The 25,233-nt window shown below is 38.9% G+C and overlaps 1 protein-coding gene across 15 annotated transcripts in view; it reads left to right on the forward strand.

Annotated features, from left to right (window-relative positions):
* Positions 1-14,261, forward strand: part of gramd1bb (GRAM domain containing 1Bb) — a 217,938-nt gene extending 203,677 nt beyond the window's left edge. For 13 of the 15 annotated variants that reach the window (XM_037540029.1, XM_037540022.1, XM_037540027.1 and 10 more), the window contains 10 exons: positions 1,143-1,289; positions 2,249-2,367; positions 3,030-3,172; positions 5,188-5,291; positions 7,411-7,611; positions 8,047-8,137; positions 9,610-9,621; positions 9,879-9,986; positions 11,550-11,670; positions 12,112-14,261. In XM_037540029.1, the coding sequence (XP_037395926.1) occupies positions 1,143-1,289; positions 2,249-2,367; positions 3,030-3,172; positions 5,188-5,291; positions 7,411-7,611; positions 8,047-8,137; positions 9,610-9,621; positions 9,879-9,986; positions 11,550-11,670; positions 12,112-12,201 (1,136 nt within the window). In that variant the 3' untranslated portion in view covers positions 12,202-14,261. The remainder of the gene's footprint in view (positions 1-1,142; positions 1,290-2,248; positions 2,368-3,029; positions 3,173-5,187; positions 5,292-7,410; positions 7,612-8,046; positions 8,138-9,609; positions 9,622-9,878; positions 9,987-11,549; positions 11,671-12,111) is intronic. The other 2 variants (XM_037540024.1, XM_037540037.1) reach the window with 1 other exon arrangement.
* The last annotated feature ends 10,972 nt before the right edge of the window (positions 14,262-25,233 follow it).

Raw genomic sequence — 25,233 nt, forward strand, 5'->3', positions numbered from 1 at the left:
ACCAAAACAGTCTTTCCGCTCTTTAAATTTGTGGTGAAGACAGCACATTATCAAGTGAGTAAAATGGTCCTCATTTGTACAAAATATATTGTTTTTCTATCATTGTGAGGACATTTGGTCATTACAGGAGTTACAAAGAAAGTACTGATTTACACATTTGAATTAAATTTAAATTTGCAGGTAAAAGTGAAGTTTATAATCTAGTATAGAGCACAGGTTCTTAAAATTTTAGATTCTAGGACCCGAATGAGAGAACTGATGCCAAGCTGGGACCCAAACAGACTCCACCGAGTTTAGAAAATACCTTCGTATGGTTCCACATTAATAGTGCAGCCATGTGTATACATATCACTGTCAGAACAATCATATCTCCATTTTTGTCCTTTTTCGGTTTTTGACATAATCTGAAAGCACCAGTTGTTCTTTACATTATGTGTAAATTTTATGATGAATGGACCAAAAGAAATGGCTCAAAATTACTGGAAATATGTCTGGTTCCGTTGATTTACACTACAAGTAAAGTATTTTTTTCTTTCCGCTATAAAGTTATCATTTGGATACGAGGTTTTGTTCTGACAACGTGATATATATATATATATATATATATATATATATATATATATATATATATATATATATATATATATATATATAAAGCTGAACTTTCTTAAACTGACTGACTGTCACCAGCTGACATATCAGATCTAATGTTTTGAATGGGCATGTTATTGGATTATGGGATTATTTCTTAGATGTATACTGTAGGACCAACAATGCAAACTACTGTCTGCTGAATCACTTGCCTTTAAAATCCCAGGCTTACTACATGCTAAGGTATATTATGAAATAACTACATGGGCTACAATACAAAGTGGCAGATTTAATTTTAAGGTATGGAAGTTCGTAATAAACGTTTGGACCAGCTATCATTCCGTGCCCATTTAAGGGGTTAAGAAGGGATAGATATGCGTAATCTATAAACCCAGTACTCGTCCTTAAACTAGGATTGGGACTTACTGCTTTAACACCACACAATATGCAAGTTGAAGTGAAGTTTCAAATGTTAAACATCTTGTTGAAATGTTAAAATACAGGTGTAAATAGATGTACAAAGCTCTCTTACTCTCTGTGTTTATTCTCAGAAGTGGAGGTCCAGGCGTTCCATGAAGACCTGAATGGTCGTCAGTACATTAATGAGGTGTATAAGTTCAGCGTGGATAAGATGTACTCATTCCTCTTCACCGAGTCACAGTTTATGACTGACTTCATGGAGCAGAGGAGATTTACAGGTGTGAAATACAAACACACTCACGCACGCCCAGGCTGACCTGAAAGTAGCAGGAAGAACAGGTACATAGAGAACTATAAGTAATGCACTGCAGTCATCTCTATTTCTGCACCCTATGCAAAACTCCTCTGCTAAAAAAGGAGCACATAGATGTGCATCTAAAACATGCACACAAACATTGAGGCAAATCAGAAGTAAAGAGAAGTTTGGGGCAATGTACTCTGTACTCACTGTGCTCCAGATTAAAGAAAAATAGGACTCTTTGGCAATAGTTCAGTTCATCATGTTTGTATGTGTGATCCCAATAATGCCAAACCCACAGTGAAGTATGGGGGTGGGAGCATCATGATACAGAGCTGCTTCTCTGCAAACAATACCAGGGTATTACAGGAAACATGAACAGGATATATTAGAGGATAATTTAATCTCATTGGCCAAGAAACTGAATCTGAGGAGAGTGTGCTTGCATGGTCTAGCCAGTTGCACTGAAAATGTATTTGGAATTTTGAAAGTCTATCAGAAGAGCCCTCATCACTTTGGGGAACTGAAGCCAATCTACCAAAATGAACAGACCACAATTGCTTCAAAAAGCAAATATTTCCCTCCGTAGACGTCTCAGAGCTGTAATTGCCATCAACAGAATTGCAACAAAGTACTAGTGTCATTCATTTGCGGTGTCTAAATACTTCTATCACCTTCACTTTTGTCTTTTAAATGTATTTATGTTTATACTTATGAATACATACTTTTTTGTTCATATGTACACAGTACTTGTATATTAAATAACAAAAAAAAACAAATAGCAAATAATGGCAAACACCAGATAATCTGAAGATTTGTTTCCCCTTTGATATGCAAAATATCAGTCAGTATCCTGTAATGATTGTTTATTCTCTCTGTTTCCACACACACACACACACACACACACACACACACACACACACACACACACATACACAGATATTGTCTTTCACCCTTGGAAGAAAGAGGAGGCGGGGAATCAGAAGAGAGAGATAATGTACACCATCTCCCTCTCCAACCCACTGGCACCCAAAACAGCCACTGTCAGCGAGACTCAGGTGAGTGCAGCTCATAAACTTTACCTAAAACTGTCATTTTTGCTGTACGTTTTATAGGCGTGACAAGATTCTTTAGATATAATTTGTCTAATTATATTTACATTCTGTGCTGGCTCAGTTCTGCACTTCCAGCTCATTTCTGTTTGCTTCTATGCCAGGATTTAGTCAAAACATGGCAAAAATGTAACGCATCGATTAAAAATTTGAATCTGTGAATTTGTAATTATATCATAACTTAATCATTTATATATATATATATATGTGTGTGTGTGTGTGTGTGTGTGTGTGTGTGTGTGTGTGTGTGTGTGTGGATAAAAGTCTGGTTCCATTGACTTACATTAAAAATGAAGTAGGTTTTTTCCTTCTCCTCTAAATATGTAGATACGAGGTTTTCTACCAACAACAGCAATATACATATATATATATATAGCATGCATACTATTTTTATAAATGGAAGCTTTATAGGCGGAGGCAAAAACATGCTTTACTTTTAATGTAAGTCAGTGTAACATCACTTTTTTCCCAAGTCATCTTGGGTCATTTCTTTTGATCCCTTCATCATGCCAGCATCATCCAGCAGTTTTGTCATATGTCTGTCTGAAGATTTGCTCTCACTTATGTAATCCTCTCTCTCTCTCTCTCTTTCTCACTCACTCACTCAGACTCTGTACAAGGCCAGTCAAGAGAGCGAGTGTTACATCATCGACGCAGAAGTTGTCACTCATGATGTCCCGTATCACGACTACTTCTACACACTTAACCGCTACACACTGACCCGTGTGGCCAAGAACAAGTGCCGGCTCAGGTGCGCGACCCAACCTACAACCCCATGCACTGCAAAAAAATGGTGTCTCGTCAACTAAAATTGTGATATAGTCAATAAATCTAATATTTCTCCTGTTGAGATTGTAGCAAGCTTAATTTAAGAATATTTACCTTATTTTCATACAACCCCATTTCCAAAAAAGTTGGGATTTGCTGTGCAAAATGTAAATGAAAACAAAATGCAATGATGTGCAAATAATTTAAACCCTATATTTAATTCAAAATAGTACAAAGACAACAAATGTTGAAACTGAAATTTAATTGTTTTTTTTTAAACATATGCCCATTTTAAATTTGATGGCAACAACAATGCTGTTGTAATACATGCAGAATGTGGTTTTACATTGTCTTGCTGAAATAATCAAGGCCTTCCCTGAAAGAGACGTTTCTGGATGGCGGCATATGTTGCTAAAACATATATGTATCATTCAGCATTAATGGTGCCTTCACAGATGTGCAGGTCACCCATGTCATGTGCACTAATGCGCCCCTACACCATCATGAATAGCGGCTTTTGAGCTGTGCACTGATAACAAGCTGAGTGGTCTTTAGCCTGGAGGACACAGTGTCCATGATTTACAAAAGGAATTTCAAATGTTGATTTGTCAGACCACAGGACACTTTTCCACTTCCCCTCATTTCATTTTAAATGAGATCGGGCCCAGAGAAGGTGGCAGCATTTCTGGATCCTGTTTATGTAGATTCTTCTTTGCATTTTACAGTTTTAACTTACATTTGTGGATGCAGTGATGAACTGTTTTCACAGACAGGGGTTTTCAGAAGTGTTCATGAGCCCATGCAGTGATTTCCACTACAGAATCATGTCTGTTTTTAATGCAGTGCCACCTAAGGGCCCAAGGATGACGGCCAGCAATTACTGGTTTTTAGCCTTGTCCCTTTCATACAGCGATTTCTTCAGATTCTTTTAATGCTATTATGTACTGTAGATGATGAAATCCCCCTGTTCTTTTGTCTTTTACATTGAGACACGTTGTTCTTGAATTGTTGCACTATTTGCTCGTGCAGTCTTTCATAGATTGGTGAAGCCCTTCTCATCTTTACTTCTGAAAGACTCAGCCTCTCTGGGATGCTTTTTTTTATACCCAATCATGTTACTGACCTGTTGCCAATCAACCACCAGGCGTTTTTTTAGCATTACACAACTTTACCAGCCTTTTGTTGCCCTCATCACAACTTTTTTTAAATGTGTTGTTGGCATCAGATTCAACATGGGCATATATTTAAAAAAAAAAGAATATTTCAATTTCAACATTTGATATGATGTCTTTGTACTATTTTCACTGAAATATACAGTATGGTTTAAATGATTTGCACAGCATTGCATTTTCTTTTTATTTACATGCTGCAAAGCGTCCCAACTTTTTTGGAAACAGGGTTGTACAATTGTGCTTGTTTTTTCATTTTGAGTAAAATTATCTCACTGTAACTGCAAATAATTTTCCGTGTTTTAAGAAATGTACCTGAAAGCAGCAAAATCATCTGCCAATATACAGAGATAATTGTACTTATTAAAATGACATAAAAACACGTAAATAATGTCTAGAAACAAGCTAGATAATCGTATAACAACAGCACAAATATCTGCGAAATATGGGAATATTACATATATCGACTAGATTTAAAATCTTTTCACTTGACAAGATCCCATTTTTTGCAGTGTAGTAATTGCCAATTTTAATAAACTACACTAATACTTATGGATCTAGTGAAGGTGGACCTGGTGTGAAAGTAGAGGAGGCAGTGGATAGGGCAAGATGGAGGCAGATGATCCGCTGTGGCGACCCCTAAAGGGAGCAGCCGGAAGAAGATGAAGAATAAACTACACTAATACTACTTGAAATGTAGTTTATTGTTATTAGTCAGGAACAAAAAGTGCTGCTATCCGTTTCTTTGTTTGTTTTGTTCATTGATATTTTATTTTTTATTTAAGGAAATGACAAAACATTTCAATAGAAACTGGACTCTTCCCCTCAGGGTTTCTACGGAGCTGCGCTATAGGAAGCAGCCGTGGGGGCTGGTGAAGGGCTTCATTGAGAAGAACTTCTGGAGCGGGCTGGAGGAGAACTTCAGGAGTCTGGGTAAGACATACTCCATAGAGTTGGAATTAAATGTCCATTTGTGACTCACATCGAGGTCTATTGTCAGGATACACTGCTTATCCAAAAAACCCTACATTTGACATGCTCTGCCTAGTGCAGAGGTCGGAAACATGAGGCTTTGGTGCCACATGCGGCTTTTTTACTGCCTTGCCGTGGCTCCGCAGGAGAAATAGATTTGTAGGTAATAATAAAATAATCCTCCTTTGCAGTAAAATGAAGCTCTGCTGATCGTTCAACACAGTTTAATAATAAATGGTCTTAAATGCTGGAGTTAATGTAGAACTGCTAATTCACCCTTTAACCTTGAAGGCTGGCATGCAGACTGCTGGTCACCATAGCAATGCAGACAGTCTTGCCTAGCTAGTAGCTAATAAAAAGGCAAAGAGAAAGATTTAAGATGAACATTGATCATTTGGAGATAAATGGACTTATTAGCATTTTTAATCACTCCAGCTGGTTTCCTGATACGTTTAATCTGCAATGAGAAGCTATCACACACTAAAAAGTCGCAAGGCTGAAGTCGCTTCTCATTCGCCAAAGTTTTGTTCGAATTTTTCCGTTCCACCTTAAATGCTGCAGCAGCTGCATTCTGGAGCCTCAGGCACAATTTAAGGTGGAACAGGAAAATTTGAACAAGAAGCTGGTGAATGAGAAGTTACTTCACCTTCATAAAAAGTTGAGCTTTGAGAGAAGGAACTTTTCTACCTTTGGAAAAGTTTCCTGCTGGAGATGTGAGAAAAGCAGCTATAGCTGAACCAAAGCTTCAAGCAGAGTAAAGTAAGTCTGCGGTTTTTGTTTAGGTTATTATATTTTTATCCTATACTAGCACATTAGCACATACTGAGACATATTTATTCCAAGATGGTAAAATGGACAAAAAATGTTGTGGCTCCCAAGGTGGTTTGAATTTTATTTATAGGACAAAACGGCTCTGGCTTGGCGACGCCTGATCTAGTGTTGACTTTCAGTGTTACTGGAGAGTAGGATCCTTTGACAGCCTGTGTGTCTGTATTCCTGATGTCAAACTAACGTTCCGCTTATGACAAATGGAGTCGATCAGTCAAGACATGCTTGGTGTTCACATCTCTTTAGTTTAGGACTGGAGATGCTAGGCTAACTGCTGACAAACACTGGAGGTCAGTAGTCACCCAAACCTTTTGTGTACAATTGTGCCAAAATCAACACTTTAACTTTGTTGTACCATTAAAAACTGATGGTTCTTCAAGGGTTCTTTAGTAAAGAAAATGATTCTATATACAAGCATGAACACTCAAAGAACCCTTTGCATGATTGAAGGGAAGAAGGGTGCTGTAGATATATATATGTATTTATATATATATATTATTGTAAAGGGTTCTATATAGCACCAAAAAGGGTTATTTTATTGTTAGGATTTCAGCCTAAAAGAGCCCTTTTGGTGATATATAGAACCCTTTGCAAAAAGGTTCTATATATAGAACCACCTACAGTATGTTCTCCATCAATCTGAAGAAAATTTCACGATGCAGAGAGCTCTTTAATCATGCAAAGTGTTCTTTGAGTGTTCATGTTTCTATATAGAAGTATTTTTCTTTACTAAAGAACCCTTGGAGAACCATCTTTTTTAAAGTGTCCATATAAAATCAAATCATGAAAAGACTTCACAGACACATTTAAGCTAAAATTCATAGTATATTATCATAATGTCCCACTTTCCTGCACTGTTCTACCTTCAAACTCTGGGAGGATGCAGTGCAGGTGTATGCTGTGAAATGTCACTGCGCAGGTACATAGCATTAGCACAGTAATACTTAAGGATTGCTGACTGTAAGAGAGTTAGACGTTGTGTATTGAATAACGATAAACCTCTTAAATGAAGTGTTGGGTTCAATTTTGCAGTTGCAGGAATCTATAGGTAGTCTGAGGTGATACCACTGATTTCCTGCTGATGCAGATTCATGCAGACTGTAGCTTTTGGCACTGAACCACTTCACTAGAGAAGTTTGGATAGTAAATATCTAACATGTCTTGGCTAATTGACTGCATTTGGGATAAGTGTGAAATCAATTTTGTAGTGTAAATTAGAATTTTCCTTTAATCACCCCCTTCAATCGTGCAGAGCTCGAGCTGGGGAAAGCAGAGGACAGTCTGTTAGAGTCCCACAGGCCGTCTCCTAAAGCTAAAGCACTGAAGAGCTCCACCCTGAGGCGGAGAAAAAGGCCTCTTCCACATCTGCGCACACCACATCTGGAAGAAACACTCAGCCCTGTAACTACACCCACCGACGAGGAGGTCATCCAGCGGATCAAACACGTGGCAGGTCAAAATTACATTCACACGAGCATATAAATGATACAGTTAGCCCACTTCATCCTCCAAATATTATTTTTTCTCAGAATATTATGACTTTTTTCTTGTAATATTACGTTATTCTTGAAATAATACGACTTTTTTATTTTTTATTTTTATGACTTTATTATTGAAATAATGCAACTTATTTTCTCAAAATAGTAAAAAAAATTCTCAAAATAGTAAGACTTTTCCTTAAAATATTGAAACTTTTTTCTCAAAATATTCTAACTTTATTCTCTAAATATTACACATTTTTTCTTGAAATATTACAACTTTTTTCTCACAATGTTGCGACTTGAAATAATAAGACTTTTCTTAATTTTTCTCTAAATAGTATGACTGTTTTCTCAAAATGTTTCTACTTTTTATGTATTTTAAGTTTTTGCTTTTTTTTTTAAAACAGGCTCCACCCAAACAAGACAGTCACCTGAACACAGCCCTGCAGGCGGGCCTTTCTGCAGCATCTCCAAACTGCTGCTCATTATCAGTTTTGTGTAAGTACACCTCCTTTCTTTCACTCTCACTTGGGCATTTTTTTCCTTTCTTGTTCAACTTTTTCACTTTCTCTCATTTCATATCTGACACTCACTTGCTGTTCCATTTGTGCCACGATCACACTACAGGCCAAAAGTACGGAAACAAGCAGCAATTGTTTTAAAGTTTTAATATTTTACCTAATCTTAAGTAGAAATATGATACAAACAGAATGAAACCTGCTGAAGTCAGCCTGATACCCAGTGATACTGATATGCCATCTCTAATTTTCAATCAGTTTGCCAATAACCAACACAAATGTTATGCTCATCTCTCAGTCATCTGTTATATCATTTGATTATCAAAAATAATCTATAGCCATAATTACTAGTGCATAAATTCTTGACTTTGAATTTTAAGGTTGCAAAAACATTATAAATCAAGCAATTAATATTCCACTCCAGACTGATATAAGACATAAGTTCATATAAGAAATCACGGCATGGCTCAGAGTGCATTTATGAGTAGGCAGATTTGCTTGTTATAATGCATGAATGTCTCTGGCACTGACTGTATAATGTGTTATAAACACTACTTATAAAGCATTACATGCACTATTCAGGTAGCCAGTGTAATCATCTTAAGTGTAGTCTCTATATATATATATATATATATATATATATATATATTTCTCATTATGGGCGGCACAGTGGCATGGTGGGTAGCGCTGTCGCCTCACAGCAAGGAGGGCCTGGGTTCGATTCCCCGGTCGGGTGGCCAGGGTCCTCTCTGTGTGGAGTTTGCATGTTCTCCCCGTGTCTGTGTGGGTTTCCTCCGGGTTCTCTGGTTTCCTCCCACAGTCCAGCCTCATAATAAAAAATATTAGATTTATTGATTACATTTAAGATGTTTACGCTTGCTACGGTGTTATTTTTGCAGTGTGTGTAATAAACATGGAGATAATGTGTAATGCATGTTCAGAAATATTCATAGGCACATTTATAATGCCTTATGAATACACTGTGAAGAGTCACGAATGATGTTCATAGAAAGTGTCTGTGAAAACTCAAGCATCATTAGTAAGACATTGAGTCTCAGGATGAGTCAGAATTTCAGTAGAAGTCAATGAGGAATCAAAGACTACTGCAGCCGTCTAAAGGCTAGAGCACAGTGGACAAGGAGGGTCAGTGCCGCGCTGCTGACAGTACAAAGCTCAGCTAATTAACTTCACAGACTCACTGTTTTTAAGTTCTGAGGAGTTCAAATGGCCCTAGTTTAGTCCAAACTCTTTAGTTCTATTATATATTTTGGGAAAAAAATCCATTGTTCATGCATACCTTTAAAAAGTTATTGTTGCTTCCAAACTTTCGGCCTATAGTGAATTTATTCCATTAATGTGCTTTTTGCATTGACAATTCTTCTGGTTATGTTTCTATTAATGCAATTTTTGTGTTTGTCTTTTTTTTTTTGTCTGTCTCCTGGCTGGCCTTAGGATCTGCATAAGGTACATACCTTTATTGCGTAATTAAAGTGCTTTTAATCGTAGCGTTTTCAATTCATTCGGCCAGGAAAAGAACCTTAAGATAAATAGACTCCCAGTGTTTTCACTGACAATCTTAAAGCTTTCTCTCGCTGACTCGTCTTCTGTTTCCCAGCGTTTTAATTGCTTCTTTCTCTCTTTGATGTTTTTTTTTTTTCTGGTCGGTTTTGCTTTGGGTGGTGGTGTGACCGGTTGTGTGTGTGTGTGTGTGGTCCCTTTAGTCTGGTGCTGCTGGTATTTCTGAACATGATGCTGTTCTATAAGCTGTGGATGCTGGAGTATTCTGCACAGAGCCTAATGACCTGGCAAGGCCTACGCTTAGACAAGAGGTACATATACCGCACAGTGTGTATAGTGCAGCGTGTATAATGCAGACACACACTCATGTCTTTACATCTTGTCAGGATGTTGGGTCACACAAACATCTCATATGTATTATTTATACTGTTAAGGTCAAAACAAAACCTTGTTTTTCCTAAAAGGTACATTTACAGGAGAAGGAAAACAACACTTTTACAGTGTAACAAGATTTAACTCTGTTGTTTTTGACCATTTCTATTTGTCTATTAGATTCAAATAATGTAAATGTATTTAAATGAAAAATGACAGCGTCCAAAAGGGACAACATGTACGCACCTATATATAATTGTAATATGTATCATATGTAATATATATGCATAAGAAGCTTTAATAATATAATATGTCCCTACCTACTGGAAGTATTTTGCTGAAGGCTTGTAAAAATACCATATATCATTAGCATAAGTGCAAATAAACATAAATACAGTAAAAAGTACCAAAAATAGTGGTTGAGATCTTGTGAGTTAGTTTGAAAAACAGTTTGGTTCCAGATATCTCTTAGATGACCTCAGCCATTTATTAAATTCCATCACCAGCATATTTAATTTAACATAATGAAGTATTAATCAGCCAAACCAGGTGTTGGATGATAATGAGGAGCCGTTTGCAAATGGTTCAGCAAACGCGTTGAATGTTATTTGTATTTGTTTTTATATTTTATTTTATGAGCAAATAAATGCTTTGATAAATTGCTTTTTTCATTCTAATCTTTTCAGGTGCCTGATTTTTTTTAGATTTTATATAATAATGTGTCTCACATGTATTAAGTATATCATCACTGTCAGAATAAAACTTTGTACCTCCAAAAACAGTAACTTCTTAACTTTCCTCATAACATTTAAGATTTTAGTCCAAGTTGTTCTGGGCTGTTTTTTCTTGGTTCTCTTGACTTTATTAAATTATGTAAAAACAAAAAAGGGAGATATGATCATTTTATTCTGATCTGTAGGTTATACGAATTTTAGGCGCCCAGCCCTAACCTTTAAGTTGAATGCCACTATTTTCTGCATAATTAAATGGTTAAGATCACAAAACAAAGTCATTCAGAGTGGTTTGATGTGAAATGCTTCGTTTTAAAGAAAATTACCGGGTCAGGATTATTCGCAGTGATGGAGACTGGAACCAGGTTTTTGGTTTAATGCCTCTAAAAACATCCTCACAAAACGTTACAATGCAAAGCAGCTATAAATACAATACTTTATACAACAGGTTACTTTACAATAGTTTTGTGATAAAATTCTGGCCTAAAACTTTTACAGCTTTTACCATCATAAACATTACATCTCAAAACTCAGAAGATGCAGACACATGTAGGTTTACTAGTTTTGCATGGTATTTGTGTTGTAGACATTGTGCCGCCTGGTTCCCACCACCACCACTGTCCATAACCTTCTCTTCAATGAACCAATTTACATCAGACCTCTCTGAATGACTTTCTTTACATCTCAATGAAGGAATTATGCTTTTTTAAAGGTGGAATTGCGTTTTAATCATTGTAACTACTATTTAAAATTGAATGTGTTTGCCTGCAGTAAGTTACCACAGACGCAGCTGGAGTGGGCTCAGCTCCTGGAGTCTCAGCAGCGCTTCCATGAAGCTGAGCTACAGAAGTGGAGAGAAATAATCAAGTCTTCAGTGCTGCTGCTGGACCAGGTACAGAACACATTCAGTCTTACATCCCAGAGAGGGGGATTGGAGTCCCGAATGCTACGTAGGGTGAATGTGGTATTTGAAAGAAAGAGGCCAGGAGCAGTAATGCTGACCATTCAGCACTCAATAGCAATAATGACAACCAATCAGCACTGAATAGCAATAATGACAACCAATCAGCACTCAGTAGCAGTAATGCCAACCAATCAGCACTCAGTAGCAGTAATGCCAACCAATCAGCACTCAGTAGCAGTAATGCCAACCAATCAGCACTCAGTAGCAGTATTGCCAACCAATCAGCACTCAGTAGCAGTAAACTTAATTAAACTCGAGACTGGACTCGGACCCACAGGAATGATCTTGGGAACATCTCTGCTGCAAAATACACAATGTTCACTGACGTTATTGCTTGTTTTGTGTTTTGTGTTTTGTGCATGTGCGCAGATGAAAGACTCGTTGCTGAGTCTCCAGAGGGGAGTGACTTTAAGAGACTTTGGCTCGGACTCGGACGAGAAGCAGAGTCGATACCACTGAAGCTGCTCTTCCCCTCCAGGCCACCAGGGCGCACCGTGCAATGTAGAGCCACGTGTGAGTGAGTGAGTGTGTGTGTCTGTGAACATACATACCAGACCGAGAGAGGCAGGAAACACAGGGGCCAAACTGTGTTTGAGCATTTGAGTCCTGCCAAGCAGAGAAATGAGAGGAAAAACAGCAAAGAAAGAGAAGGGGACCATTGGCTGCCCATCTCAACAGAGAACCGAGCACTAGAACCAGCACTGGACACCGATGGGCAGTCAGGCTCTACCTGAGAAAGTTCCACCAAGCCTGACACGCTTCTCTTTCATTTCCCCCTCTTTAGCTCTGCCTTTAGTTTTCTGAAGACACGGTACTGTTAGCAGTCTTTAGCTGCTGGCGATCGCTTACTGTTAGCAGTCGCTATAAAAACAGATAAGCCATGGTTTAAAGAAGCAGACTGGAGAGCATGTTTTGAGGTGTTTTTTAAGAGATTCTTCTTTATCCTCTTGTCCGTCAAGCAAAGCGGTTTGACCCCTTTTCTTTTGAATTAGGACAAGGCGAATGATGTCTTCTTCTAGCCTCCAGGCACTCTGGATTTCCTGACACTAAGGCTGCAGTGTCCCTTTTCTTGTAAGATCGCTTTTTTGGAAGCACTATAATCTTAAAGAAAAGGGGGTTTAAAGGTTTGCACCTGAAAGATATTTTGTTTTTAATGACTGTGTGGTTCTTGGCTGTCTGAAGAACCATGTTAACTTGGCATTGATCAAGAACGACAGACATTAATGGTATAAGCTAAGGCAGCGCTACATTGGTGAAGTGCCTTGAATCCTTAACCAGTTCTAGAAATTTCTTTGTGGTTCAACATAGAACTTAGACTAAATGGCAGAGGTCTTCCAATTGACCATGCCATTCACAGGTGCTTTATTGAGCCCTCCAGACATGATGAAGAGTGAATTTTTCTTGAAGAAACCTTTAGGACCAGATAGAACGGTTCCTTGGTGGCTCCTTTGCACACTCCAAGCAGACCAGTGCCACCTGACCCCAAACTATGGTCCTGTTGTTCCCAGTCTTACTGAGTTATTCAGGGAGAAAACGTCTAAAGCATTTTGTGTTAAGGAAGCAGTGATAGTGGGACTTGATGTGTCATATAAATTAAGAATAATATTAATGAGGAATCCCACCTGCGTTATTTAACGGTTGAGGTGTAAACAAAGTCATTTCGAGTGGTTTGTCGTGAAAAATGTAAAATAGAGAAACTTACTGTCTTCTTCACAAGGGTGATAGGTACCTGGGGTTATGGTATATATAATACAACTATAGCCATTTAATTTCATATCCAAAATGACCAATGAACCTCTGAGATTTATCGTCACTGTCCAATGGAAAAAAAAAATGTATTTTTACTTTTCTCCATCATTTGAGCTCAGCAGCCGTCCTTTACATTGTTTGAAGATTTCATGATGATTAGACCAATAGAAATTCTCCAAAACTGCTTAGAATAAAACATCTTTCCATTAACGTACATAGAAAGCAAAGACTATTTTTGCCCTCTCCTGTGAAGTTACTATTTTGGAGTAACGATATGTTACACTGACAATGGTAGAACAGTGGTTACTCTGAAAAAAATCAGTCTTCATGCCTTCTCTTTGCCTTATGATGCCCTACTCCACCACATTTTAGGCCAAAACCAGTTTTTAAAGCTATCCTATCAAGCATCAGGCAGTGCATTCACTGCCGTTTCTTGCAATAACTTTCCCTGAGGTCGCTTTTAGCGGCTTCAGATGTCTGGTTCCTATCACCACCACTGTAAACAAGTCGGAGTAAGTTTCTCTAGAACAGAGCATTTCAGATGAAACCTCGGAAAGACTTTCTTTACGTGTAGAAATGTTGAAAAATTGGCAGATTTGATGGATCAAATCTAGACAAGCTGCCTTGGCGCCTAGATGTATCTGAATACCATTCAGTGCAGATTGTTGAGGCCTCCACTGACCAAGTGCACTGGTCCAGCCAACGTTTTCTGTAAAAAAAAAAAAAAAAGCAAACAAAAGAAATGGAAGGATTGGCTAGAATCCAAAAAATTGGCATTAATTCACCCAGTCATGTTATATTTGGTTTAAGATACAATATAATAAGAATAACTGAGGAACATGCATGGCATGCAACCAGAAAGTGAGGTTATGGCAAGTAAAGGGAGACCGCAGCCGGACAGCCTAGAACCCCTGTTTTTTATTACAGTGTTTGCTTACTAAACTGTGATCATCTCTCTTGAAAATGTTTAAAGAGTGGACAAATTATATGAATATATGTGAAATATATAGTTTATTTGAGAATTGAATATATATTTCAACATATTTATACAAAAATATATATATGTATGTATATGTATATGTATATATATATATATATATATATATATATATATATATATATATATATATGGAGTTGTAGATATTTATTGTTAATTTATCTATGTGAGGAACGTATCGAAGCACTAGTCAGGAAGAAGAACAGCGTTTTCTTCTGCGTCGCATCTGCACACGTCTGTGACGTGTGGGTGTGCGTGTGTGAATGAGAGAGTACGTGAATACTGTGTGTGTGTTCATCTGCGTAAGTGTCTGAAGGGGTTTCAAACCATTCCACTCTGTTTTTCGTGTCTGGCATAAAAAGCCAGGCAGCCTTTCTCTTTCCCGGCCAGCGAGCGCCTGTGTCCACAGGTCAAGCTGGCTTGAAAGGGCTGTAAATAGTAATGTGAAGTTCAGTTTACCAGACCGATTCTTTCAAACTGTCCATTTAGATGAATCGAATGTTCAGTTCAACTCACTGATTGAGTCAAGTGAACTTCTCATCTCCTGCATATACAATTGGATTCAGTTCGGGAAGTGAGTCTGAAGTCCTCCGGCCTGTCTAACAAAGCACATTCAACTTAGGCAGGATTGCTGACCAGTGCTGCGCTGTACTCAAGATCGTAACTCGGAATTTCTGACCTCCGACTAGGAAAAATGCACTCATCTGGGAATTTCTATCCGGAAAGTCAGGAAGGTGTCCTTTACTTTGAGTTCACCAGTGCACATTCAAGCAATAATTTCTTTATATTCTTGTTTTCTAAGTATGATTTGTTTTTTTTGGGAGAAAAGTGATCTTTTTCTCATGATCGTCACAAAGGAGAAGAAAAAGTGATACGAAAAGAACCAGAAGGGTCCACTTCCACTAGAAGGCTGTCCCTGATTGGTCAAAATATGGTTTAGTATGCAGACCTAATGCTGTATTTGACTGAAGCTCCTAACTCGGAATTTCTCACCTCATTCTCGGAAAAACAGAAAACATCCTCATGTTAGGAATTCCTAGGAAACACCTTGCTCAGCATATGAAGTCAAATCAACATGGCTGACTTGCTCACGCCTTCAACAGTAATCAAACACCGCTGCTCTACTTTTGATTGAGGTTTGTGTTAGATCAGTCGACATATTCATTGGTTAAATTTATAGCGCTGACAGCAAAGCTTCAGTGATTATATCATGAACATTGAAATTCACTCATGTCTCTAATGTTACCTGGCTGGCTTGTTGCTTTCTTGGAGGCCTTTCCACTTTGTAGCTTCATAGCCTTTTGTTTGGCTGTTCACAATGTCTTTTAAATCTGATCAGTCTGAACAGATCAGCTCCTAAACCGACCCGTATGTGCAAAAAAACAATGTTTCACGTGGATCGTCCAGAGGTAAACAATCGTGACGGTCAACGAATGCCAGTTGCGCCCGGAAGGTTCAGTTTCATTTTGGCCAGCATCACATGACCGACTATGAAGTTCCAATGATTGACAGCTGGGCTCATCATCCACAGCGTGTTCAAGTTTGCCATAGGAAGGGCACGTTATTCGGCCACGGCCACTTCTTCGGTTCATGTCCTCAAATTCTTTAAATTGTTCTCTGGCACTGCAGCCTCGGCCTCCTCTGGCCGCGTTCGACCGTTTCATTCCAAACCTCTTCAAACACGGAGCGGTTTTGATCAGTCTCTTCTAATCTTTTTTCTACGAAAACATCAGCCTAAATGTTTGAGTCTCAGCAGCATGAAACGATAACGATTGTCGAGCTGGATTGACATGAAATCCGACCTGGCTGTTCAGACTGAGTCGCATTGCTGCAGATCGGATACGGATCGGATTTCAGTACCACGTGTGAAAGCGTCTCAAATCGGAATTGAAAATGTCAGATTCAGTGTGTCTTTTGCTGTTTACACTGACACACAGACACACATCTGTGCCACATATGAAGACAAAGATCGGATTTGGGCCACTTTTACCTGCTGTGTAAACATAGCCTGACATCATTCCAAGCTCTGGGGTCCGACTTCCAAGCTAACTCGAACACAGCATTAAGCAGCCCTGGAGCAGGTTAGGTGTGCAGCTGAAGTTGTATCTGTTATGAAGCAGAAAATCAAAAGATTTAGGTGGGCTGGCTGATTTTGCTTTGTTGGACAGGTCTCTGGAGTCAGACTCAGGTTATCATTGGGATTCTATTTGAAGTCTTCAGCCTATAACATGGACAAAAGGATTGCAATGATGTTGCAAAAGGGATTCAGTTGGATTTGTGAATCGGTTTCGGCCTGAAAAGAACAGCTTGAAAAGAACAATTTAGCTGGAAACTCCCAGAGCCACAATTTGGCTCGACCCAAACTGTCAACTCCTATTTAAAGCGGTCAGGCATTCAGTATGAATATCCCGATCACCGTGCTCATGAGCAAAGAGGCACCAGCTGTCCGACACTCCCTCCGAGCTCATCTCGATTAAGGCCGCGTGCCTTTTCTGTGCTTCGGCCTGATTTGAATGCTTCTGTTCGCTTGTCGATGTGTTGTCTGAGAAATATTGCACACGTGATGGTAAATGCAAAAGGGCAACTAACTTAGCCTGAACCAAATATAGTATTTATAGATATTCCATTGATTTTCACGTGCAGATGCAAAAGACGCCTGAGGTCAGTCTAAGAATGCATGTGTGAAATGGACGTAAGAGACAAAAGCACTTTACGTACTCTCGTCAAAAGCGTGAGGGAGAGCCTATGTGTGGCAAAGGGGCACTGTATTGTTGAGAGTATGTTACTGAGGGAAAGTATTTTGTGTATTTCATGGCTGGGAATTCAAAAGAATTGCGTGACTTATTTGAATCGAGTGCTAAAATTGGGGAAAAAAAAGAGGCAAATCAAAGTTACTTTGAGTAGACTTTTCTCCTTCTTTTTTGTTTTAATATTTGGTGTGGATCCCATGTTTCATGTGTACAGTTACTGAAATTTCTGATATCTGGGGCCTCGTTTTTAAAATGTACTTCTTGGTTTTTATTACTCAGAAAATCATTTATAAAGATGCAATGTTCAACAAAACGCACACTTCTAATGCCAGGAGGACACTGGGATGGTTGCTATGAAATCTGTGCACATTTTCATGTCACATTCACATTTTATAATTCATTATTTGTGAATTTTCATAATCATTCATGCTCAAATCTTTGCGAATGTTTCTGAAATGAGGCCCCAGACTTTTACTCCACTGGTGTGCTTTGCAAGTTGATGACCTGCTGATTTTTTATTTTTTATTTTTTGAGGTGTTCCTCCACATTTTCTACTGTATTTGTTCTCATGGTCTACAAGAAAAAAAAAAAAAAAAAAAAAAAAAAAAAAAAAAAAACTTTAAAGCATTGACCGAATAGACCTCTGAAGATCTGTGACATTCTGTAGTAGGCGTTATGCCCATATTAGGATGTCCAGGTTTAGGCCGGTTTTCTCTATGGTGAAAATGAGCTTCAGAAATCACCACCGCACTGTGGTCAAAGTCACTGTTTCAAAGCCGATGTTTTGTCCTGTGACTGGATCCCTGAAATTGCAAGGCTGTTGAGGATTTGAAATAATGCTACACACATGCTTCAAGCAAGCTAGCACTCCTGTGCAGATCAATAACATTGCATAAAAGAAAGGGTGTGTCTCAAAGAGCTCCCCAGTAGTTTGGGTACTGCCCAAGGAATTGTCTCATTGTCAAAATAGTGGAGCTTGTTTTCCCTGAAAGTTCCCTCAATGCACCATAAAAACAGTGAGAACTGACTGTTCACTATGTTCCCTGACTGGTAATAGCGTCACATCTCCAGCTTAAATTTCATTTTTAAAATGGAGGAAAAATGTGTGTTTTATCCTGGAAAAAAGTAGAAACGTGTGGATTTTTCCCACTTGTGAATGAAATAAAGCCTACCAGCAAGACGTGTTTTGGTCACAGGTCGATTCATTATGAGTTTTCTGCTGAGTAAACAGTGTATCCTGTTAGATACTTAGCTAACCAGTTGTAATTGTTCCTGATGTAACTTTGCTTATAGGCTTGGATGCGTTCTTGGATCCCAGAAGGATTCAGACGCTTCCAGTTCAAAGGAGAAAAAGAGGCCTTACTGTTAGAATCACAGTCCAGGTTCGTGGCCAATAAACAGGCGTAGGTCAAATCCAAAAAAGACATCAAACACAAAAAGACAAACATAACAGAAGGCAGTCCAAAAAGGGTCAGGCAAAATATGGTCATACACAGGAAAGATAATATACATAGAAGACCACTCAGTAGATCAAGAAAGACACAATACCTCACAACCAGTCTTATATACTAAACTACATAGGTCATAGGACAACAAGACAGGTGTACAGAGTTAGTATTTTGGTGACTGTGAGCGCTGATTCGAGGTTAGGAGTCATGTGATATTCAGAGGATTCTGGGAGATGGAGTCCAAGTGTCTCTCAGAGCTGGCAGGATGCATGACAGGATGTGAATGTTCGTGCACTACATACAAAATAATCACAGGCCACATTGTCCCAGTGTTCCCGAATCCAGGGATCTAGCCAGTGCCTGATTTCATTTTATTATGTATTACTTCACTACCCTGATAGCAAGAGGATAGTGGACAACTGTTGGTCCCCTGATGGCAAAGCTGGTGGTCCGCTTGCATTTTGCTCAGCATTTTCTGGGTGGACCACCGGTGGTTAAGAGGAGCATTAAGCAAAATTCCACTTATCATCGCTCGTTTTCCATTTACAGTCCAGTTTACTTATTTTCCTTCCTCAGTTGTTTGTAACATTTGTCTTCATTTATTTTCCAAAATAAAAGTCTGTGTTCGTTTGTTTGAGGAGATTAAAAACTAGTTAAAGCTTGTATACAGGACAGTATATCAAGCCAGCGGATCAACATGTGCTCACTATCTGGGTACGTAGCGAACTAAGTGAGCAAATCGACAGGCTTGGCTACCTATTAAACTTTTATTCTATAACATTACCTACTCAGACTCGAGGCTGCCACTGCCAGTGCAACTCAACTACCACTGTTGGCCAAGCTTGCTGGTTTGTGTGGGGTATTTTGATTAGGGGTGCACAACTCCGGTCCCGGAGGGATGAGTGTCCAGCAAGTTTGGTGATTTACCTACTCCAACACATCTGTTAATTGCCAGATTTAATGTGTGTCTTTTAGGGAGAACCTCCAAACTGCAAACACTGGCCCTCCAGGACTGGAGTTGTGCACCCCTGTCTTACGATGTCAGTTTAAGTGCTCCAGTGTTAATTTGCACTTACAACGTTCATAATTAACCTCATAATTAAGAGGATTCAGAAGAAAAATGTACACACGGCAAAGCTTGGAACATTTTTTCCCCCCAAAACTCTGTTGATTTTTCCCATAGAGAAAACCAGCTTAGATCCAGAATGAATTATTTGGGCATGACAATGACCTACAGGTCCAAGTTCACAAAATGAACACTCTTGAAGGTCTACTGACCACTGCCTGCGTACACTGGAGAATTTGCTGCCGTTTCTGTCGGATGTGCTGAAATTGAAACCTGTTGTTTTAGTTGCACCAACTCGTAAATCTTATCATCACTGCAAATGGAATCAGTTCTGCCATTGAATTCTTCCTTGTGTCTGTGTGTTTGTGTGCACATACATGCAAATGAATGGAGAGGATTGTAATTCTTTTCCTTTTTCTTTTGTTTTTCTTTTCGCTCCATGTGTCGTCTGAATGATACATGAAGAAATTTTCCAAGTGTGTCAACTGTTGTGTTGATTCTACTGTCAGTCAGATCTGCTGTACTCATTTCACAGATGTGTGCATGAGTTTGCTTTCTGTTCTTGAAAAATGACCACTCCCTCTGGTGTGTTTGACCAAAAAGACACCAACTTTGATTTGAAACTGAACGACTTGAATGATTGTTCCTGAAAACAAACGACTTCAATCAACTTTGCCAGTCAAAGTCTGGGCCGTCTTTACGTAGAGGTGAAATGCGTTGTATTAGAGAAAAGTTGTCTAGATCAGAACATTAGTGATGTAGGAATGCAGTGTCCATGGTAACGCAAACTCTTGACATCGCTGCTGCTGTAGCTGTGTGCTGCAGTGGCGTGATTGACAGTTTGTTGACATGGCAACCGCATCCTTGCAGGCAACAAATCCAAGCGGCACTTACACAACGCCACATCATTTTCCTTTTTTTTTTTCGACCACCTACCGCTTGATTTCACAGATGTGTGAACTACTTTAGCATCCCACCATTTAACCTGTGTAGCAGAAAAAGGATCTTTAATGTACATTTTTTTGTTTCTTTTTCCTGTTTTTAATTTATTTTTTAGAGCTGTTTAGATCTCTAGACCAGAAGGCTAGATTTATACTTAATATATGAGTACATATGCACTGTATGTATACGTAGTGTATATCTGCAGTGGACACTGACCTGGGCAGCGAGGCTGCGCTGTGCGCAGATTCTCGTTCGGCCCACAACTTTGCCTGATAGAGACTGAGTGGCTTTCTGATGTATGTGAATTAGAAAGGTTGAATAATAAAAAAAATACACTGGGAAAAAAAATACATGGTCTGTGTTCTTCACAATGCCTGTGTGTTCAGTGTTAAGTGCGGAGAAATAACACAGTATCAGAAGAGAAACTATCATGAGAAAGTGAGAAATGGTATGTAAAAGTCAGTGTGAATCAGAAATAAAGGCTTTTTTTATGATCCAAAAAAAGTTTTGGCCCCACTTTATATGGTCTCTAATAACTGTGTAGTTACACATGAATAACACATGCAACAACAATGTAACTACTGATGATTTGGCCCATTCCTGTGTAGTTGTGGTGTGGATACTGTGTAATAATGGAATGGTAATCCAGTTACACTTGATACACTTGTGTAATTACATGAGGCCAAATTGAAGCTGATATATTTGTGTAATTACATAAGGTGTACATCTGTAATCCATCTGTAACAGTGACTAAATCATTAGTAGTTACATTGTTGTCGCATATGTTGTTCACATGTAACTACACGGTTATTAGAGACACTTGATATAAAGTGGGACCAGAAATTTTCCAGTGAAAACTGCCAATAGATACAAGTACTCTTAAAAAAAGAAAAAAAGATGCTTCTTCAGGGGTTCTTTAGTAAAGACTATGGTTCTATATAGAGTTATGAATATTTAAAGAACCCCTTTGCATGCTTAAGTGGTTCTTTACATGCAAATGGTTCTTTGAGTGGTCATAGCTTTATACAGAACCATTATCTTTACTAAGAAACCCTTGAAGAACCTTCCTTTTTAAGATATTTGTTCAAATGCAAGTAGATTAAACGGGTCGCAAGTAGCAAAAAATGGAACCAACTTCTAAGACTGAACTTTGGAGGTGTGGCGGCAGGTTTCTTTGACAGGTTTCCTGTGATGAGTGCAAGTAAATCTGTAATGAATGTAGATTTAAACGTTAAATGTTGAAAAATGTGTCACTGATGTCAAACTTTGTTTGAACTGTAAACAAATAGACTTTTCTAAAGGCAGGCCTTTAGCTCTGTGGTAGTGTACTTAACTGAAAGCTTATAGGCAGGAGGCAATACTTAACACACCACCGCCACCTCAGAGTCTCTGCTGTGCTGAGAATGATGAATGATCCACCACCCTAATAGCACCTGCTCTGTGGTGGTCCTGTGGGGGTTCTGACCACTGAAGAACAGGATAAAAAGGGGCTAACAAAGTATGCAGTGAAACAGATGGTCGACAGCCTGTAACTGTAGAACTTTTGTTATAAGTGGAGCTCGGTGAGTATAAATCTAGGCATTGTTTGGAATTATTATTATTATTTAGTTAATTTACTTATTTTGAGCTTTGTTGCAGTTTCTATGCATCATCAAGAATGGAGATATGAGGTTTTCTTCTGACAGCAGCTATATACACTCACTGGTCACTTTATTAGGTAGGTGTTCATTTGCTTGTTAAGACAAATAGCTAATCAGCCAATCACATGGCTGCAGCTCAATGCATTTAGGCATGTACAGGTGGTCAAGACAACTTGCTGAAGTGCAGACCGAGCATCAGAACGGGGAAGAAAGGGGATTTAAGGGACTTTGAACGTGGCGTGGTTGTAGGTGCCAGACGGGCTCGTCTGAGTATTTCAGAAACTGCTGATCTACTGGGATTTTCACACACAACCATCTCTAGGGTTTACAGAGAGCGGTCCGAAAAAGAGGAAATATCCAGTGAGCGGTCAGTTGTGTGGATGAAAATGCCTTGTTGATGTGAGAGGTCAGAGGAGAATGGGCAGACTGGTTCCAGATGATAGAAAGGCAACAGGAACTCAAATAACCAAACAAAATCTCTGAGGAACGTTTCCAACACCTTGATGAAAGTCTGCCACGAAGAATTAAAGCAGTTCTGAAGGCAAAAGGGGGTCGTTTACTAGCAAAGTGTACCTAATATACACACACACACACACACACACACACACACACACACACACACACACACATATACATACAATCTACTGTTGGAACAAAACCTTGTATCTCCCTTTTGTCGTTTTTCAGTTTTTGACATAATTTTTAATGCTTGTTGTCCTTTACATTTTGTGTAAATTTCATGATGAACTGGCCAAAACAAATGGCCCAAAATAACTTGTAAAAACTTCTGGTTATAATAAAGTGGTAGCAATTGGGAACGACAGCAACTCAGCTATGAAATGGTCGGCCACGTAAAATGACAGAGTGGGGTCAGCAGATGCTGAGGCGCACAGTGCGCAGAGGTCACCAACTTTCTGCAGAGTCCATTGCTACAGACCTCCAAACTTTATGTGGCCTTCAGATGAGCTCAAGAACAGCGTAGAGAGCTTCATGGAATGGGTTTCCATGGCCGAGCAGCTGCATCTAAGCCTTACATCACCAAGCACAATCTAAAGCATCGAATGCAGTGGTGTGAGGCGCCGCCACTGGACTCTAGAGTAGTGGAGACGTGTTCTCTGGATTGATGAATCATACTTCTCCATCTAGAAATCTGATGGATGTCTCTGGGTTTGGTGGAACAGTACTTGTCTGACTGCAATATGCCAAGTGTAAAGTTTGGTGGAGGGGGGATTATGGTGTGGGGTTGTTTTTCAGGAGTTGGGCTCAGCCCCTTAGTTCCAGTGAAAGGAACTCTTAATGCTTCAGCACCAAGAGATTCTGGACAATTTCATGCTCCCAACTATGTGGGAACAGTTTGGGGACGGCCCCTTCCTGTTCTAACATGACTGTGCACCAGTGCACAAAGGAAGGTCCATAAAGACACGGATGAGTGAGGTGGTGTGGAAGAACTGGACTGGCCTGCGCAGAGTCCTGACCACAACCCGACAGAGAACCCCTTTGGGATGAATTAGAGCGGAGACTGTGAGCTAGGCCTTCTGGTCCAACATCAGTGTCTGACCTCACAAATGCGCTTCTGGAAGAATGGACAAAATTCCCATGAACAATTTTTTAACCCTGGACTGGCGACCCATCCGGGGTGTATCCTGCCTTCCGCCCGAAGACTGCTGGGATAGGCTCCAGCACCCCCCCGCGACCCTGACGGAGAAGCGGCTTAGAAAATGGATGGATGGATGGACCTTTTTAACCCTTGTGGAAAGCCTTCCCAGAAGAGTTGAAGCTGTTATAGCTGCAAAGGGTGGGCCGACATCATATTAAACCCTATGGATTAAGAACAGAATGTCACTCAAGTTCATACGTGTGTGAAGCCAGACGAGCGAATACTTTGGGAAATATAGTGAATATGACGAATTATGTAAATAAAAACAGTTTTAATAATAATTGCCACCTCATTACCATTAAAGACAGGCGTTCAGCAAGGTTAGATAAAAAAACAAAACCTGTGAAACACACTCCTACTCAGGCAAAGCAAATGAGTCTTAATTAATCTAATTAAGTCTCGTTTTCACTGTAATAGTCTAATTACTGACTCACGGGTGTCTAATTAACATCTTCAGATCATTTGAAAATTCAGTGTTTCATACTTTCATTCACTCATTCATTTCACTCACTAATTATTCAGTCATCCCTTCATAGTCATTCGATCTTTTCATAATTAATTCTCATTCATTCCTTCTCTTCATTTACTAAAAGATTTGAGTGCTCTCTCATTCATTCATTCATTTTAACTCACCAATTAATTCAGTAGTTCATTTGTTCAATGATTAATTCATATTCCTTCCTTCTTTTGCTAATTTATTACATTTATTACATGATTCACTCATTAATTCACTCAAAGATTGATTGGTTTAATGATTCCTTCATATACTCATTCCTTCTTTTTTTCATTTACTAAATCATTCAAGCGTTCCTCATTCATTCATTCATTCTTCATCCAATGACTCACTTATTTTTACTCACTTCATTCATTTGTTCAGTGATTCACATATTCATTCCTTCATTTGTTCATTTATTATATAATTTAAGAGTTCCTTCCTCCCTTCATTCATTCATTCATTCTTCACTCACTAATTCACTCATGCATCGTTTAGTTTAATGCTTTTTTTTCTTTTACTAAATGATTCCGGCATTCCTCGTTCATTCATTCATTAATTAATTAATTAATTCATTCATTCATTCATTATTTCATTCAGTCACTCACTCACTCGTTTTTTACTCACCAATTCATTTATTTGCTCATTTGTTTAAAGATTGATTCTCTTCTTCAGTCCGTCTTTCATTCGTTTATTGAACGATTTCATTTCCCTCGTTCATTCGTTCCTTCACTTAATCCTTACTAATT

This window comes from Pygocentrus nattereri, chromosome 7 (assembly GCF_015220715.1).
Source record: "Pygocentrus nattereri isolate fPygNat1 chromosome 7, fPygNat1.pri, whole genome shotgun sequence".
In the NCBI taxonomy this organism is placed as follows: domain Eukaryota; kingdom Metazoa; phylum Chordata; class Actinopteri; order Characiformes; family Serrasalmidae; genus Pygocentrus; species Pygocentrus nattereri.